This window comes from Equus quagga, chromosome 5 (genome assembly GCF_021613505.1).
Source record: "Equus quagga isolate Etosha38 chromosome 5, UCLA_HA_Equagga_1.0, whole genome shotgun sequence".
In the NCBI taxonomy this organism is placed as follows: Eukaryota; Metazoa; Chordata; class Mammalia; order Perissodactyla; family Equidae; genus Equus; species Equus quagga.
This window is the reverse complement of record NC_060271.1, coordinates 92784087-92803600: the sequence shown is the minus strand read 5'-3', so window position 1 is coordinate 92803600 and position 19514 is coordinate 92784087. Positions and strand designations below refer to the sequence as shown.

The 19514-nt window shown below is 35.3% G+C and overlaps 1 protein-coding gene and 1 long non-coding RNA gene across 4 annotated transcripts in view; one reads left to right on the top strand and one right to left on the bottom strand.

Annotated features, from left to right (window-relative positions):
* Positions 1 to 19514, top strand: part of LOC124239300 (uncharacterized) — a 143610-nt gene that overhangs the window by 40999 nt on the left and 83097 nt on the right. The window lies entirely within an intron of this gene.
* Positions 1 to 19514, bottom strand: part of PNPT1 (polyribonucleotide nucleotidyltransferase 1) — a 44884-nt gene that overhangs the window by 19164 nt on the left and 6206 nt on the right. For both annotated transcript variants that reach the window (XM_046660954.1, XM_046660955.1), the window contains exons 5-14: positions 18576 to 18625; positions 17498 to 17561; positions 17359 to 17406; positions 16299 to 16412; positions 11002 to 11188; positions 10091 to 10142; positions 7038 to 7095; positions 4926 to 5022; positions 4385 to 4487; positions 510 to 580 (exon numbers count right to left, since the gene is read on the bottom strand). In XM_046660954.1, the coding sequence (XP_046516910.1) occupies positions 510 to 580; positions 4385 to 4487; positions 4926 to 5022; positions 7038 to 7095; positions 10091 to 10142; positions 11002 to 11188; positions 16299 to 16412; positions 17359 to 17406; positions 17498 to 17561; positions 18576 to 18625 (844 nt within the window). The remainder of the gene's footprint in view (positions 1 to 509; positions 581 to 4384; positions 4488 to 4925; positions 5023 to 7037; positions 7096 to 10090; positions 10143 to 11001; positions 11189 to 16298; positions 16413 to 17358; positions 17407 to 17497; positions 17562 to 18575; positions 18626 to 19514) is intronic.

The following is a 19514-nucleotide window of genomic DNA, read 5'->3' as shown; positions in this document are numbered from 1 at the left end:
GCTAAATATAGTCATATAAAGAATTAAATGGAGTCACCCCTGATGGCCTAGTAGTTAAAGTTCAGTGCTCTCCCCTTCAGCAGCCCAGGTTCAGTTCCCAGGCATGGAATTACATGACTTGTGTGTTAGTAGCCATGCTGTGGCAGAGGCTCACAAAGAAGAACTAGAAGCACTTACAACAACTAGAATATACAAGTATGTACTGAGGCTCTGGGGAGAGGGAAAAAAAAAAAAGGAGAGAAGATTGGTAACAAACGTTAGCTTACGGCAAATCTTTCCCAACAACAACAACAAAAAACCTTCTACAAAAAAAAGAATTAAATGCTTTACCAATATTTGTTCCAACCAATGAGTTAGAAGACAACATAGCAAAAAAAAAACCCCTTGAAATTACTATTATTTAAACAGAAAAATGAAATACAGAGATACAAGTTTGAAAAGTAATGAATAATAATATACCATATGAGCTTCAATTAGATACTAGAACATCATAACCAAAAATAACTTACTTTATAGCTGTTATTATTCGGTCTGACTTAATACTGGATTCTAATGAATCAAATGTAACGGTACAAAGCACCTAAAAAAGAAGAAAAAGAATTCCTCAGACTTTAATTTACTAACAACAAAGATGAACACTAAAAATATTTGAAGAACCAAATTAGCTCTTAAAGAAATGGAATAAGTACAGTCTATACAAAGCTTGCCATGGTACTTAATACAATAAACATTTGTTCGTTCTATAAGGTTATATGTAAACCTCAATAACAATAATCCAAAAGTAAACTACGTATCACAGACTACAACACATAGACTGCAAATGTAAAGCACTATACTAGGAGTACTAGGGGCAGAGGACAGGAAGAGGAAGGAATATTTATAAAACCTGACCATAAAGGAAGCCTCAGTAAACATTGAGCCAATAAAATTGTCTGCTTAAAATTTTAAGAAAAAATCAATCTTCTTTGGAGAGATATAACATAACCCAGAGACGCTACAATGTATTAGTCACAATGTTCAGGAGGCAACCTACAAAAAAACAGGACATGGTGCCCATTCTCAAGAGAAAAGACAATGATTAGAGATTGACCCTAAGCTGATTCAGATGTTGGATTAACAGGCAAAGATTTTCTTTTCTTTTTTTTGAGGAAGACTAGCCCTGAGCTAACATCTGCCAATCCTCCTCTTTTGCTGAAGAAGGCTGGCCCTGAGCTAACATCTGTGCCCATCTTCCTGTACTTTTTATATGTGGGACACCTACCACAGCATGGCTTGCCAAGCAGTGTCATGTCCACACCCGGGATCCGAACTGGTGAACCCCGGGCCGCTGAAGCGGAATGTGCGCACTTAACTGCTTTGCCACTGGGCCGGCCCCAGACAAAGATTTTCAATAACTGTTATATTCAAGGACATAAAAAAGAACCAATGGAAATTCTAGAACTGAAAAATACATTATCTTATAATAGAAAGGAGATGACAAGAGTCGGTGAACATGAAGATGGATTAATGCAAACTGCCCAATCTAAAGAATAAACGGAGGGGCAGGAGGAAGGAAAAGAGTTTCAACACCTGTGGGACAATATCAAAAGGACTAAAATATGTACTTGCAATCACAGATGGACAGAAAAGAGAGAATGAGGTAGAAAAAGTACTTCAAGAAACTGGCTGAAATTTCTCAAGTTAAATGAAAGACACAAAATTATGGGTTCAAGCTCAGGAAACCCTTAGCAGGATAAATACAAAGAAAACCACACTTTTCATAGCCATACTGCTGAAAATTAAAGACAGAGAAAATCTTGAAAACACCCAGACAAAAACAATAAATAACATGCAAGGAACAATGATTTGAATGAGTCCTGATTTTGCATCAGAAACATTGGAGAAAAAAAGCAGTGGAACCATCTTTAAGTGCTGAAAGAAAAAAAGCATTGACCCAGAATCTATATTTAGCAAAAAGATTTTTTGTATGTAAAGGCAAAATAAAGACATTTCAGATAAATGAAAAATAAGAATTTGTTGTCCGAAGACCCATAGGACAATACTAAAAGAAGTCTTGTCAGATGGAAGGGAAATAATACTAGATGGAAACTTGGATATTCAGGAAGGAAAAAAAGCATGAGAAATGATGCAGGTCAAAATAAAAGACAGTCTTTTTCCTCCTCTTTACAATATAGGTGATTCTTGAAAATAAAAGTTATAACATTTCCTTGTGGCGTTTATAACAATGTGGATGTAACTCATAAGACAACTACAGCATAGAGGATGGAAGGAGGGGCAAATGGACCTAAATGATTGCAAACTTTCCTCATTTTAGGTGAAGTAGTACAAAATTAACTCCAAAAAGACCATGAACAGTTAAGGATGTATACTATATTCTTTATAGTAACCACTGGAAAATACTGTAGAGGTATAGCTAAAAAGCAAATAAACAACTTTAAATGGAATTCTAAAAAAATATTCAATAAATCCAAAAAGAAGGCAGAAAGAATAGAAAAACAAAAAACAGAGGAAGCAAAAACAAATAATAAAATGACAGACCTAAATTCAAATCACATCAATAATTAAATTGAACATTAATGGACTAAACACTCCAGTTAAAAGGCAGAGATTATCAGAGTGGCTAACAAAAGTATGCAGAATATCTTAATGGAGTCACTTTGAAAACTTTATTAAAAGGCATAAAAGAAAACCTGAATCAAAGGTGAGATAGACTATAGTCATTGTAAAGACTAATTAAACTGTAAAAATATCATTTCTCTCTCAAATTAATCCATAAATTCAGTACAATACCAATCTAAATCCTAGAGAGATATGTTTTCATAACTTGATAGAATACTAAAATTCAAATGAAAGAACAAATGTACCACAATAGCTAAGACAATTTTGGGAGTCGGGGGGAGAATAAAAAAGGGAGGATTTGCTTCTCAGATATTAAGACATACCCCAAATCCATAATAATTAAAACAGTTTCACACTGGCCCAGGAAACTTACAGAACAATACAAGAGAATATAGTTAAAAAAAGTATTTATAAACTTTGAATATGGTAAGGTGACATTACAAATCAATGGGAAAAATGAATTATTACTAAATAATGTTGTAAAATTGGCTCACTCTGGAGGTTTCCATCTCACACTGGGTATAGGAATAAGCTCTAAGATAGATGAATGGTCTAAATTTGATAGCTAAAATAGAAAGTTAATAGAAAAAGTATGTGCATAATTTTTTGACTTTGGGGTAAGAAAGGATTTCTTAAATAAGACTTTAAAAATACAAACCATAAAAGTAAAAAAGGGAAGGATTAACTACATCAAAACTAAAGATTTCAAGCTCACTCCATCATATTGTAGACTACCACAAGCAAAGTTAAAAGGCATATGATGGAGAGGGAGATGATACATACAAATTCTGGTTACAGAAAAGGATTGATATTTAAAACACAGAAATAACTGAAAAATAGTAGGAAAGACAGTAAATCATATTAAAAAAAGAAAAAAAATTGGCCAAAGGATATGAACAGATCATTTACAAAAGAGCAAACATGAACCAGGGCCATCACATTGTTCAACTCCAGGGACTGTATGAAAAGAGTGCCCTGGAGGTGTACAGACCTGAGCGTATGGTTTTATACAGTGACCATGTTGACTGGCTATTATATAAAGAGATGCTCAGCCTCACTTGTAATCAGGGAAATACAAATGAAAGCAAAGACATACCATTTTGTACCCATTAGTTGACAAAATTAAAGTAGCAATTAACATAAGAAAAAGAAAGAGGTATAAGCATAATACCATACACAAAACAATGGATACAGATATATGTTAAATAGAAGAGAATGGGTGCCTATTTAAGGGAAAAGAACAGGACTGAGGTACAGGCTACATGGAGAAAACAAATGAAGACCCTGAATAGACCAACAATGACAATATGCCATAAACTCAGGAGTATGAATGACTCAATTTTCCGCACCTAAGGTTAAAAGAAAAATACAATAAAAATACCAGATAATTCTGGAAAATGCAAAGCAATTTATAGTGACAAAAGCTGATCTGTAGTTGGCTGAGGAAAGGGAGGGGAGCAGGAGGAAGGGATTATAGAGAGGCACAAGGAAACTTTTGGGGGTGTTTGGTATGTTCATTATCTTGACTGTGGTGACAGTTTCCCAATTATATACATGTGAAAACTTATTAAACATACACTTTAAATATGTGCAGTTTCTGTACAGCAATCGTATCTCAAAAAAGCTGTTAAAAATCAGATATTAATCTGAATAGATAATACATTCTATATGATAAAAACCTATAGCGTCTACATAGTGTACTTCTGTTAGATCTAATCAAGCAATCCTGAATCAGCAAACAATTGTAGCTTTTTATATATCTTACCTGTGTTTGTCCCCTTTGAAATAATGCTGATCCATGAAGAATTTTAAACATATCTACCTCACAATTTATGTTCCTAAGTGAAGTTAAATCTCGACCATCACACCTATAGTAATAAAGGAAATAAGCATGTAAAGCAGTGTTGGAAATCAGAAAAATCACATATTATCTTTTTATCCCTACCAGGAAGTTCTCAACCCCAGTTGCAAATCATAATCACCTGTAGAACTTTAAGAACTTTAAAAAATAATACACATACCTGGGCCCGGGCCCCACCCTAAGTCCCACTGAATCAGAATCTCAGGGTTTGTGACCCATATACCTGTATTGTTAAAAAGCTCTGCAGGTAATTCTGATGTGCAGTCAGGGTTGGGAAGCACTGCTCTACACATGAGGCCCACAGAGCGACAAACACATCCACAAAATCCACACACTCTTCTCATGTGAAAAAACCCAGTTCCTTAGTTTGAGCAAGTTGCCACTTTCAAGGCAACCTAACAAAGAAAGCACACACTTCAATTCCATCAAAAAAGGATACATTTACCTTTTGTATTCATTCAAAATAATACTTCTAAAAACCTCCTTCGAGACAACGTTGAAGGATTCTATTATTTCATATGGATCAACCTCTGGAAATTTTTCTATAGAAGAAAGACAAACCCAAACAAAGGTTTTGTTTTTTTGGAAGATACAATTTCTCTTAAGTTCACAGTATCAAATGAATTAACTATGGAAGTAAACCAAGGGAGCTGACTCTGAACATTAAGTCCTCAGGCAAACAAAGCAGATAAATCAAAAATGTTCCTCAAGTAGGAGAGACACAAGTATTACACCTCCAATGTATTGTTATTGGAACTTAGTTTGCTTTCTACCAGAACAAATAATTCCTTGAAATCAGCTCTCTATTGTATGTTACCTGGAGAAATTCAGCTAACCATATTAAGAAAAGCTCTAAGTGATACTTTTAAAGAGTAATCACCTTCACTCTTTGCTTTAGGAACTTTTATCTTAGTCTGCAAATAGAGGAATAATTTTCTTTATATATTACAAATCTCTAACGACTGTTTTTTTAGTTAACATTTATCAGGTTCCTTCATGACCCAGGTACGTGTTTCTTTTTTAATGCCTTTAATCTTTACAACAACTTATGAAATAAATTCTATTATTAGATATAATAATATCTATTATTATCCCCATTCTACAGAAGAAAAAATAGGCCTAAGAGGTGGAATAAATTGCCTGAGCTCACACATGCAGTAACTGACACAGCTGTGATCTGAATACAGATCTGTCTGCCTAAGCTTATGCTTTTAAAAATTTTAAGCTACTTTACTTTATCAGTTGATTTATGCCAAGTTTTTCAGCACTGTTCTCTCAAGCATTTGGTTTATTAAATATAACTTTAAAGTAATCAGAACATTAGAAATGGCCACAGAGAGATATATTAAGTATTGTATCTTCATCAGGCAAGAATAATTTTAAATATTATACTTCGACATGAACTTTTATGCTTTAACTGGGTTCACTTGGAGAGGAAAATAATTAGTAACAAAACATTTAAAATATTATCCTATGGGGGCCGGCCCTGTGGCTGAGTGGTTAAGTTCGAGCGCTGTGCTTCAGTGGCCCAGAGTTTCACCAGTTCAGATCCCAGGCGCGGACATGGCAACCCTCGTCAGGCCACACTGAGGCGGCGTCCCACATGCCACGACTAGAAGGACCCACGACTAAAATATACAACTATGTACTGAGGGGATTTGGGGAGAAAAAGCAGGAAAAAAAAACCCAAAAACCGAAAAAACAAGATTGGCAATAGTTGTTAGCTCAGGTGCCAATCTTTAAAAAAAAAAAATGAAGATATTCTACTATGTATGATATAAACACAAAATCACTTTCCTTTTTAAATAAGGCAACAGGTGTTATACAACTTCTCATGCTTAACAGGATGAAATATAGTGAAAACAGACTAACCTCTTTCAACGGCAGTTACAAGTAATGGCCTTAAATAGCAATGCTAACAGGAGAGTTTTTATCTTAAAACAGGATACTCAGGTGAGAGGATATTCGTCCATTAGCAGAAAAATTAACAAGAACTATATGTCATGCTTGGTAGACATTCAGTTTGTGTGTGATTGATATTATACAATAAAATCCTTTGCTTAATAATTTCTAGAGAGCGAAATTCTCTAAAATCTAAACTTCACAATTCCACATAATATCAATAACAATGATAACGGTTAATGTTTATTGAACACTTGCTATATGCCAGACACAGATGTAAATGATTTACTCCCCATGAACTAGATATTACTAGTTTTTCAATTTCACAGATTAAGAACTTAAGAATTTTAAAGAATATATTTCAGGTTTTCAAATGACAGGATACAAAGATATTCATGTTAGAGTCTAAGTGTCTGATCTAGATTAGGAATATTTCACATTCAACATTTACTGGTGCCCACTCTGTCATGTGCGGTGCTGACCACATTCTTAGAAGTTAAGTTAACACTAACTTTGGGACATGTCATTATTGCAAATTTACTGAAGATAAAACTAAGGAGCAATGAGAATAACTGATTTCTTCCAAATCACACAACTAAAATTTAAACATCTATTATTTCCTTTAAAGATGTTTTTAAATTAAAAAAAAATTTACCTTTTAGCTGTTCCTCTGTATCTAATCTTATCTTGTTAACAGCTTCATCTCTGGAAATCTAAAAGAAAGTTGAGATTTAGTTATTATATATACATGGCAACGTTTAACACTTCTATTTTTAAATTATTATACAATTAACATATTGTAATAGTGGTCAGATCTCTCTAATGGCAGTATTCTTTAAAAGATTAGAACTGGTTATTGATTTACAAGAAATATTACCTGTTTAATTCATTCAAATATATTTACACACTTCCCTAAAACTTGTATTAATCAACAAAAGGAGAATGGAGAAGCAAACAGGCTTTTATTTAGCTTTCTGTTTAGAGATTTTTCATAAAAATAGGACTAACATTCATAAACATAATTATGTGATTTATGACAAAAAACAATTCCCAGAACCGAATACAACAATATATCAAAAAGATTATACACCATGATCAAGTGGGATTTATACCAGGGACACAGGGATGGTTCAACATCTGCAAGTCAATCAACGTGATTCACTACATTAACAATATGAGAAAGAAAAACCACATGATCATCTCAATACATGCAGAGAAAGCATTCGACAAGATCCAACATCCATTTATGATAAAAACCCTCAATAAAATAGGTATAGAAGGAAAGTACCTCAACATAATAAAGGCCCTATGTGACAAACCCACAGCCAACATCATACTCAACGGACAAAAACTGAAACCCATCCCTCTCAGAACAGCAACAAGACAAGGGTGCCCACTTTCACCACTCTTAATCAACATAGTACTCGAGGTGTTGGCCAGAGCTATTCTGCAGGAAAAAGAAATAAAAGGAATCCAAATAGGCAATGAAGAAGTAAAACTCTCGCTGTTTGCAGACGACATGATCTTATATATAGAAAACCCCAAAGAATCCATAGAAAAACTATTAGAAACAATTAACAACTACAGCAAAGTTGCAGGGTATAAAATCAACATACATAAATCAGTAGCATTTCTGTATGCTAACAATGAACTAACAGAAAAAGATCTCAAGAACTCAATCCCATTCACGATCGCAACAAAAAGAATAAAATACCTTGGGATAAATTTAACCAAGGAAGTGAAAGATCTATACAATATAAACTACAAGACCTTGAAAGAAATCGACGACGACATAAAGAGACGGAAAGACATTCCATGCACATGGATTGGAAGAATAAACGTAGTTAAAATGTCCATACTACCTAAAGCAATCTACAGATTCAACGCTATCTCAATCAGAATTCCAATGTCATTCTTTACAGAAATTGAACAAAGAATCCAAAAATTCATATAGGGCAACAAAAGACCCCGAATTGCTAAAGCAATCCTGAGAAAGAAGAACAAAGCTGGAGGCATCACAATCCCTGACTTCAAAACATACTACAAAGCCACAGTAATCAAAACAGCATGGTACTGGTACAAAAACAGATGCACAGATCAATGGAACAGAATTGAAAGCCCAGAAATAAAACCACACATCTATGGACAGCTAATCTTTGACAAAGGAGCTGAGGGCCTACAATGGAGGAAAGAAAGTCTCTTCAACAAATGGTGCTGGGAAAACTGGACAGCCACATGTAAAAGAATGAAAATCAACCATTCTTTTTCACCATTTACTAAAATAAACTCAAAATGGATCAAAGACCTAAAGATTAGGCCTGAAACAATAAGTCTTCTAGAAGAGAATATCGGCAGCACACTCTTTGACATCAGCTTCAAAAGAATCTTTTTGGACACCATAACCCCTCACATGAGGGAAACAATAGAAAGAATAAACAAATGGGACTTCATCAGGCTAAAGAGCTTCTTCAAGGCAAGGGAAAACAGGATTGAAACAAAAAAACAGCCCACTAATTGGGAAAAAATATTCACAAGTTATTTATCCGACAAAGGGTTAATCTCCATAATATACAAAGAACTCACACAACTCAACAATAAAAAATCAAACAACCCAATTACAAAATGGGCAGGGGACATGAATAGACATTTCTCCAAAGAAGATATACGGATGGCCAATAGACACATGAAAAGATGCTCATCATCGCTGATCATCAGGGAAATGCAAATCAAAACTACACTAAGATATCACCTTACACCTGCTGGAATGGCAAAAATATCCAAAACCAAGAGTGACAAATGTTGGAGAGGCTGTGGAGAAAAGGAAACCCTCATACACTGTTGGTGGGAATGCAAACTGGTGCAGCCACTATGGAAAACAGTATGGAGATTCCTCAAAAAGTTAAGAATAGAGGTGCTGGCCCCGTGGCCGAGTGGTTAAGTTCACGCGCTCCGCTGCAGGCGGCCCAGTGTTTTGTTGGTTCGAATCCTGGGTGCGGACATGGCACTGCTCATCAAACCACGCTGAGGCAGCGTCCCACATACCACAACTAGAAGGACCCACAACAAAGAATATACAACTATGTACCAGAGGGGCTTTGGGGAGAAAAAAGGAAAAAAATAAAATCTTTAAAAAAAAAAAAACAAAGTTAAGAATAGAAATACCTTATGACCCAGCCATCCCACTACTGGGTATCTATCCTAAGAACCTGAAATCAGCAATTCCAGAAGTTCCATGCACCCCTATCTTCATTGCAGCATTATTCACAATAGCCAAGTCATGGAACCAACCTAAGTGCCCAGCAACTGATGATTGGATAAAGAAGTTGTGGTATATATATACAATGGAATAGTACTCAGCCATAAAAAAGGACAAAGTCGTCACATTCACAACAACATGGATAGACCTTGAGGGTATTATGTTGAGTGAAATAAGCCAGACAGAGAACGATGAACTCTGTATGACTCCACTCATAGGTGGTAGTTAACATATGGACAAAGAGAACTGATCGGTGGTTGCCAGGGGAAAGGGGGGTGGAGGGAGGGCACTAGTGGTGAAGTGTTGTACCTACAACATGAGTAATAATAATGTACAAGTGTAATTTCACAAGGATGTTAACTTTTATAACCTTAATAAAAAAATATATTAAATATATATTAAAAAAAAAATTCCCAGAACAATTATATAAGACAAAATTCAGGTATACCTACTTTATCATGTTCATAATCCGTAAAAACTGCATAGAGTCTTTCCATGGCGAGTCTATTTTAAGCACAAAATAAATGTCAGCATATTTGGAAACACAAAGCAGTGTCTATCACAAACAACACTGAACTATTTAATAATAAACATTTTATAAAGAATTAGAAATATGTATTGCTCTTTAACATTGCTAATATGATATAGAACATAATAATATGCTATAGAACATAAATTTCTTTCTCCCTCCCTCTCAGGGGAATCATTCACACATGGTACTATGCCCTCCCTTCTTAATTGTTTAATTAATTTCACCTTAGATTTTTATTATTCTCTCTCTCTCCACACAGTCTCTCTTTTTTTAACCTCTTGCTTTTTTTTCTTCTATCCATTTTGGTTGTTATTGCAGGCAAGTCTTTTATGGGGGACAGTTTATATAACGTTTTAATTTCTGATGGCTCTAAGACTGATACTAAGGGAAATACTAACTTTTTCAATTTATTTCAAATAAAATGAAATAACTTTCTGGTGATCATTCACATTTACTGAGTGCCTGCCTATGTGCAGGCACTATCCTAAGCACTTGGCATATAGTGGTGGTTATACTTGATTTCTTTTGGAGAACCTCAACAATTTCCTTAGATATTCAAATATTTTACACTTTATTCTCCTTTTCCTTAACACAGAGAGAAATGCAGATTATCTGAACATTGAACAATAAACTCACTCCCCCTTTCATTACAGGTTCACACTTAGGCCCTTAAAGAGGGATGTGGGTTTATCCTTTTGAAAGCATTAAATTGGTATTTATAGCAATGACTCTTAAAATGTGGAAGAGTATTACTTAAGAGGTAATGCATGGACAGTGCTTCCATTAACTCTGGTGACAATTTCATATTTTCTTTTGTACAAATGTTCTTACTTATGAGTGTGTTTCACAATCTCTGGCGAAGGGATAAATAACTTCTGAGGTGTCCTCTTGGTAACACCAATTTCTTTTACCAATTGCTGGATGCCCTGTATTATTTGTTGTGTATATTTTACTCCCACTTTGATAGCATGGCAAAAGTCCTGCTGTAAAATGTTCTCTGCAGAGGCTTCCAACATGACTATTTAAAGGGAAAAAAAAAAAAAAAGATTGCCATTGAACCTTTTACCAATATAGTATTTTCAAGTACCATGACATGACATAAATACTACAGATCAATTTTGTTTATTAATGGTATATACAGCTTTTTGATTTCTTTCCTCAGAATCAACATACTTCCAAAATGTGAACAGTGGAGGATGAATAAAGAAACCTTGATATTTGAAGTTAGGTTTATATTCTTCTTAAATTTAATGAGGGATTTCTCATAAAAAATGAAACAGAAAAGAAAAGAAACTATGCATATTGTTTTTTCTTTTGAGGAAGATTAGCCCTGAGCTAACTTCTGCTGCCAATCCTCCTCTTTTTGCTGAGGAAGACTGGCCCTGAACTAACATCCGTGCCCATCTTCCTCTAGTTTATATGTGGGACACCTACCACAGCATGGCATGCCAAGCGGTGCCATGTCCAAACCCAGGATCTGAACCAGCGAACCCCAGGCTGCTGAAGCAGAACGTGCGCACTTAACCGCTGCGCCACTGGGCCAGCCCCTACATATTTTTTATAACAGCTTTATTAGATATAATTTAAATACCATAAAATACCACCTTTTAAAATATACAACTGCATTTATTTTTAATCTGTATTTGAAATGAAATTTAAAACTATCAGCACAGTAGTTATCCAATAAATGTTTCCTGTTTAACAATTATTTAATGTGATCTTTCACTTAATTCTGTCATTGTCACAATGTCTAATGCTTAGACAGGTGGGGAAATCTTTGCAGTGATACTGTTTCAAATAAGCCAACCAGAAGGCCCCAGCTACTACCATAAAAAGGTTGCTTTTATTGGTTTTGTAATAGTAAAACTCCTATGTAAAGCAGGGAAGCTCCAAGGTAGGGTTCTAGTATGGTATCTAGCTAAAGTCTTCTATTCAGCTTTGGCTTTGGTTTCTGCAAGGCTGAATGACTCTTGCCTACTTGTGTGTTATTTCTGGCATTTCTCAACTTACATAAAGTAAAAGATCATAGTAGTGCATATTTACCATCATATGTAATATGTTTAACCACAATCATGTTGGTTAAGATTTATTATTATCCAATAAGTCACTTCTGAGGCATCTAGGTATAATCTAGAATGAAAAAAAATCTCCTTATGTTCTTTATACGTTGGAATTCCATCACTCAATTGAAGCAGACCTATGAAACTATACCAAAGATCTGACATTCATGTCATCAGAGTCCTGGAAAGAGAGGAACAAGATGGCAGGGCTGAAAAGTACTGGGGAACAAAATAGCTGAAAACTTAACAAATTTGGCAGACATAACCTACAGATTCAAGAAGCTAAAGGAATCCTACTTAGGACACATCACACACCAGAAAGACACATCACAATTAAACTTCTAAAAGCCAAAGATAAAGCAAAATATCTTGAAACCAACTAGAGAAAAACGATACCTTACCCATATGGGAAAATCAATTCAAATAACAGCACATTTACCATCAGAAACCATGGAGGCCAGAAGGAAGTGGTGTGATATTTTTCAAGTGATGAAAAAAAGAACTGTCAACCCAGAATCCTATATCTAGTGAAAATATTTAGGAGTGAAGGGGAACTCATGATATTAGATGAAGGAGAACTAAGAAAATTTGTCACCGGCAGACCTACTCTAGAAGAATGGCTAAAGGAAGTTCTCTAAACAGGAAGGAAACAATAAAGGAAGAAAACATATTAGGAACATATTAAGCAAAAATATGAGTAAATACAGTACATTTTCTGTCTCCTCTTGAGTTTTCTAAATTATGTTTGATGGTTAAAGCAAAGCAAAAATTTTAACAATGCCTGTTGTGGTTCTAAATGTAAAGGAATATTAAAACAATTATAGTGTAAATGGGGGAGGGTAAAGAGAGTAAGATTTCAACACTTCACTTGAGGTATGAAGAAACTTCCTCTGACACCATGATACTGAGATGGTTATCTTCTTTTTCTCATCTGTAATGTCATGACATCCCTCTCACTTTCACTGAATTAAATTTAAGATTGAAAAAAATGTATGTAACATATGTAAATTTCACCTCAATAAATTGATTTAAAAAAGAATATTAAAAGAATATGGTCAAGAAAATGAATATTCCTCAAATAAACCTTGTTTTCACCAATTAAACCTCAAAGCAATTCATTTTTTAAAAAGCTTTAAAAGAAAATTCCTTATAGTTTTGAGTGTCTGGACCTGTGCTGTCCAATATGATAACTACTAGCCTTGTGTGGCTATTTACATTTAAATAAATTAAAATTACATAAAATTAAAAATTCAGTTCCTCAGTCCTCTAGCCACATTTCAAGTACTCAGTAGCCACATATTCAGATATAGAACACTTCCTTCATTGCAGAGAATTCCACTGGAGAGCACTACTATAGAGGCTAAAAATTTAAAGAAAAAAGCTTGTCAAAATGATTGCTCAAAATTGTTAACCATTTTCAATAGTTGAAGATAAAGGACTTTTAAGATTAGTTGAAGCTATGAATTCTAGATACAAATTTCTTCTTAAAAATTGTTACTGGTATACTTTTTCCTGAATTATATCCTAGCATACATAGAAAGATTAGTGATATTAAATGCACCAGTTGAAAACAAGCATCTAAATAACATTGTGCAGAATAATGGTTGCTGAAGTAATCTAGCAGCTGACAGCACAAAGAAACTATTCTTGCCCTATAAGGTCATGCTTTAAAGATTCAGATTACTAAATAGTTTTATAATGAAATGGTGGCAATTACTCTTTTGTATTTTTGTATCCCAGAAGTTCCACAATGGTGGTATTTGACTTGGGCCCAATATTAACTTTAACACATAAACATGGGGTCAAATGTATGTTTGGTGCACCTTTACAAAAGCACAGCGAGCTAGCTGAGTATCTTCCTGGAAATAGTGGAGGCTGGTAATTCTGAAACCAGTCTTCTTACAGTTTGGTTCTGAATCACTCTCAGCCTCCCTCCAATTACTCAAGACTACCTTCTGATGGTTTATGCAGTCTCTAGAGTCTCATTCTTCCATCTAGAGAGCAAAACGGGAGACCAGCCAGCTGGAAGGCTGCCTACTGGGTTTCTATGGCATGGCATAGATGCAGTAAAGATCTTAGTTCATTCCTCCAGTGTCTACTTAAAATTAGAAGGGTTCAAGCTCTAAGGCAGATAGAGGCTATATGACTGTTTAGAAGCAAGTGTACTTCTGTGTCTTAATGATAATAGCAGGTATTAACGGTATGCCTACTAAGTACTAGGTATTATGCTGGATACTTTAGAAACCTAGATCCTAATTTTTTTTTTTTAAGATGAAATCTCTCTCTTTTTTAAAGACTGGCACCTGCGCTAACATCTGTTGCCAATCATTTTTTTTGTCTTTTTCTCCTCAAAGCCCCCCAGTACACAGTTGTATATTCTAGTTGTGAGTGCCTCTGGTTGTGCTATATGGGATGCCGCCTCAGCATGGCCTGATGAGTGGTGCCATGTCCGCATCCAGGATCCGAACTGGTGAAACCCTGGGCTGCTGAAGTGGAGCGCGCAAACTTAACCACTTGGCCATGGGGCCAGCCCTGACCCTAATCTTCACAACAACCCTGTAAAGTAGCCAAATCAGTTTACTGATTGAAAGTAAATCAACACTGTAACTTTAAGCAAAAGAAAATTTCAGATGCTGACCAAGTGAACTTAAAACAGTAAACCAATACTTTGCTCAGGGCCCTTAATGAGATACTCAAATATGATGCAAGGGTCATATGTTATTCATGGCTTCCCCAAATCATTGGAATACTCTCTCTAAATTGTGATAGTTCCCCACAGTATGAATCCCACCTTCTAGAGGTAGAATCCAAAAACCATTTCCTTGCCTCCCTTGTTGTCAAGGATGCAGTCAAGTGTCACAGTTCTGCCCAATGAGATTTTAGGTAGAAACTGCTGTGTGGGGACTTCTGGGAAAGCTCCTTAGGAGGGTGACTCACTTAGTTGGCACACACCTTTTTGCTATTCCCCTCCTTTTTCTTCCTCCTACCTCTAAGTCAGATAAGTTGGCCAGAGTTCATAGCCTGTTCATAAGCATGAAGATGAGGGCCACACTTTGAGGATAACAGAGCAGAAAGCTAGAAGGAATCAAGATTTCTTAAAACATACTATGTTGCTGCTATAACTCTCTTGGACTCACTACTTCCGAATTTCTTTTACCTGAGAGAAAAATAAATTCCCATCTTGTCTAAGCCTTGTTATTTAGTTTAACAACATAATCTCTAACTAATATGTAGATATACATACAACTCCTGTTACATGTGTTTTATCTATCATACAGTACCTAATTCTAACTTACCAACATTCCAAAAGAAAAAGCTAGAAATGTGTTTCACACATTAATTGTACAAAAAAGCACTAAAAGGTTAGTAGTTTACGTTTCATCAGAATGTTCCCATATCAGAAGATCCCATGTCAAAAAGTCCCAGACATCAAATGTCACATAGTGGAATAAATTGATGATAAGAGACCTTAATTAATTTGTTCAAAGTCACATGGCTAAGTATGTGGCAGATGCTGGGTTTCAAACCCAGGTCATTCTGACTGCTAGAGCCTATTCTCCTTTAACACAACCAGCCTCTGATTTTCAATCGTGCAATTATGACATTTTTGTTACAAGGAGTGAAGGTGACCCATGGTGAGTGCATTTCTTCTACTTTATTACTAGTTTCCACCTCCTGGAAATAGGTTACTTCTTTCTCAGAAGACATCACACAGGCTTAGAATGACTGAATTAGCTGAATTAACATATTTAAACTAAAAAACAATTTATTACCAGATTTAGAACTTTAATTTTTAGACTAGCTTACCAGTCTAAAAAGAATTTCTTATAAAAAGAAATCCCTTGGTAAAGATTTTTGTATATTTCAATTAAAGTCGTACAACATTCTATAATCTTAGGTATTGTTTGATCTGAAGTAAGAGCACTACCAAAATAGGGCAGCAATAAAACAAAACAAAAATCTTTATGGCTAACTGACAAAACATACATACCAAAAAGAGTTTAAATGCATTTTTAAGATGCCAGAACTTGTAAGTAAAATCCAGAATGTAGTACTTAAACTACTTACCAATCTGACTTTTAGGTGCTCCAGCAACCACTAAATTTAAAGTACTGGAAGACATTTCTTTTCGTGTTGGGTTAACAACACATTCTCCATCAATCATTCCTATTCGTACTGCCCCTAAAATATATAATAAAATGTTGGCAATTATTTAGTAAAAACTCACTTTGCAAGACATTATTCCAGCAATGGCTTCAATCCCTATCTTCAATTATGACCATAATAAAATCCCTATTTCTACCACGGTATTTAAGGCCCACAGGGCATCCTACCCTACCCTACCTTCTGGCCTCACTGGACCACTCTGAGTTGCTCAGATTTCACCGTTTCTTCCACACCTCTGCGATTATGCTCATGCTCTTCTCTTGATCTAGAATGTACTTTCTCCAAAACAAATGCTTACTATCTGATTCTACTGAGGTTCAGCTTAAATGTTGACTACTCTGGGAAGCCCTCCTTCACAATCTGACCTTACAAGGGTAAACTCGCCCTTCTCTATCATTTTCTTAGTACTTTGCTATACCTTTATAATACTGTTTATAAATAATTACTTGTCTCTTTCCCATACTTACGCTGAAAGCAAGAACTGCCTCATTCATCTTTGTATTTCTAGTGCCTAGTGTGCCTTTGTTCTTTCAGTGTTTAGGTCAGTATCTGGCATTTATGACACAATAATTATTTACTTTATGAATTATTTTTACATTGCATGATTATGACTTATAACAGCTGTAAATTACAAACACGTTTTTTTTATTCTGAGAATATGTACTCTGACAATTTTCCAGTCAAAAGAAAAAAAACTCCTCAAATAGAAGAGGTAACTAAGAAGTCAAAATATCCAGTGACATAAAATCTCTAACACCATAACATATTGCTATCAGAAATGAAACCCAAAGCAAGGATGAAAATGTCTCAAAGAGCAGAAAGGAGTCTTAGAATGTCTGTCATCTAATTCAACTCCCTAAGAGATGATAAATTGGAGTCAACAAATCTACGACCTTGTGTTAGCATGCTCATTAGCATTTTCTGAAAAAACACAAATGTTTATGTTCAAATCCTAACTTACCAACAGGTCCATTCCAAGGAATATCTGATAATGAGAGGGCTACAGAAGCTTAAAAAAAGAAAAAACAAAAGCTGAAATAAAATATTTCATTGCTTTAAAAAAATCAAGTGATCATTTTAATCTTTATTTTTATACTTACCACCATTAATTGCTAGGACATCAGGTTCATTAACACCATCTACTGCTAACAGATTACAAAGGACCTGTAGAAGGTAAAAAAAAATTCAAAGTGCTTAAAAAAAACTACTTGTTTTGGCAGGATTATCATTTACGTGAACATCTTGGCCTAAACTATAGCAGCACTATATGGTTAAAAGTATGGGCTTTATAGTCAAACCCTTAATTCTGGCTATCATTTAACTACATGCTTGACCTTGGACAAATTCCTTAAATCAAGCCTCAAAAGTTTCCTCATCTTTAAAAGGGAAAAACAATAGCAGCGTCTTCCTAAAAGTTTCCTGGAAAATTACAGGAAATATTGTGTGTAAAGCATTTACCACAATGCTGGGCATGTTGCAAGTACACAGTAAATGTTGGCTATTTCTATTACATAAAAGTATTTTTGTCTTCTGTTTGTAAGCATAGAGAAAACAAACCAATGAATTACTTTACACTGCAATAATAAGCCTACGTTATACACTAAAGAAAATAACTTCTTGAGGCTGTGACATCCTTGCAAAGGCCTATTTGCAGGGCATATTTCTTTTTATCAAATAAAATGTATATGGGTCATTATTCTGAAAGAAAATAATTTCAGAAATTATTAAAATATAACAAAGCAGAGGTTTAGAGGACCCATTAATAAAGAAAGGTAATGAAGATAAGTTGTTTTGATTATTCTAGCCACTGTTACTAATATGACCTGTATGGCCCAGCCTCATCTATCCCCACCCACCTCAATCACAATGACCTTCCTTCTTTCAGACTCACCAATTTCTTTCCTGCCTCAGGGCTTTCATACTTCCCATTCCATCTGTCTGCAATGCTTTCCCCAAACTCCTTGGCTGGCTAATGCCTACTCGTAATTCAGGTATCAGCACAAAGTGACACTGAGTAAATGTTAGCCATCTTTTTTAAAAAACAATATAAAATGCAGCAGCATCACCAAAAATTCTTACTGTGTATTCTTTACAATGTTTAGCCTAGGAGGTATTATAGAGATTCCTTAAGTTAGTTTTGATTGAAGTGGAAACAAATAAACCTAAAGCAGAACCTACCTGTGTATCATAAAAGTAGCCAGCTGGAAAGAGAGGTCTAATTGAACGATCTGCCAAAACAAAACAAAGAGAAGACATTAAATAGTACTGACAGAAGTTGTTTTCCAGTTCAAAACTTTTCCCCATTAAACACCAGGCTAAAAAAATAATACAGCTAGCTATTCAATGTCAAGAAAAAAGTAAAAATAAAAATAAAAAAATCCCTTGGACTGATTTACTGAGAGGACATAGATGAATGTCAGTGCTTCAATTAATACACACCATGCCCTAACAAGAAAAAATTACTAGGGCAAGAAAACACAATTCTAAAATTGAGGAGCAACTTTTCATATATAAGTAGAGGAGAGAACAGGAATGATTAAGGGGCTTAGTGGTTAGGTTCATGTGCTCCACTTCCATGGCCTGGGGCTTGCTGGTTTGGATCATGGGCGCGGACCTGCATGCCTCATCAAGCCATGCTGTGGTGGCATCATACATAGAAGAACTAGAAGGACTTACAACTGGGATATACAGCTATGCACTGGGGCTTTGGGGAGGGAAAAAAAGGGGAATATTGTCAACAGATGTTGGCTCAGGGCCAATCTTAAAAAAAAAGAATAGGAAAGATTAAGAGCAGACCAAAAGAAAATCCTTCCTTGGCATTCTGTGTCTGACAAATGCATATAACTACACACACTAGCAATTTATGTGTAGAAGAGCTATAAACTACATATGATCCTACAATATTTAAGGATATCAAAGATTTGAAAGATTATAGACATATTTCAGTGGTTAATGAATATAATGCTTTCAAGAATTATAAGGGGCTGGCTCCGTGGCCAAGTGGTTAAGTTCGCGTGCTCTGCTGTGGCGGCCCAGGGTTCAGATCCTGGGCGCATACATGGCACCACTCATCAGGCCACGTTGAGGCGGCGTCCCACATCCCACAACCAGAAGGAC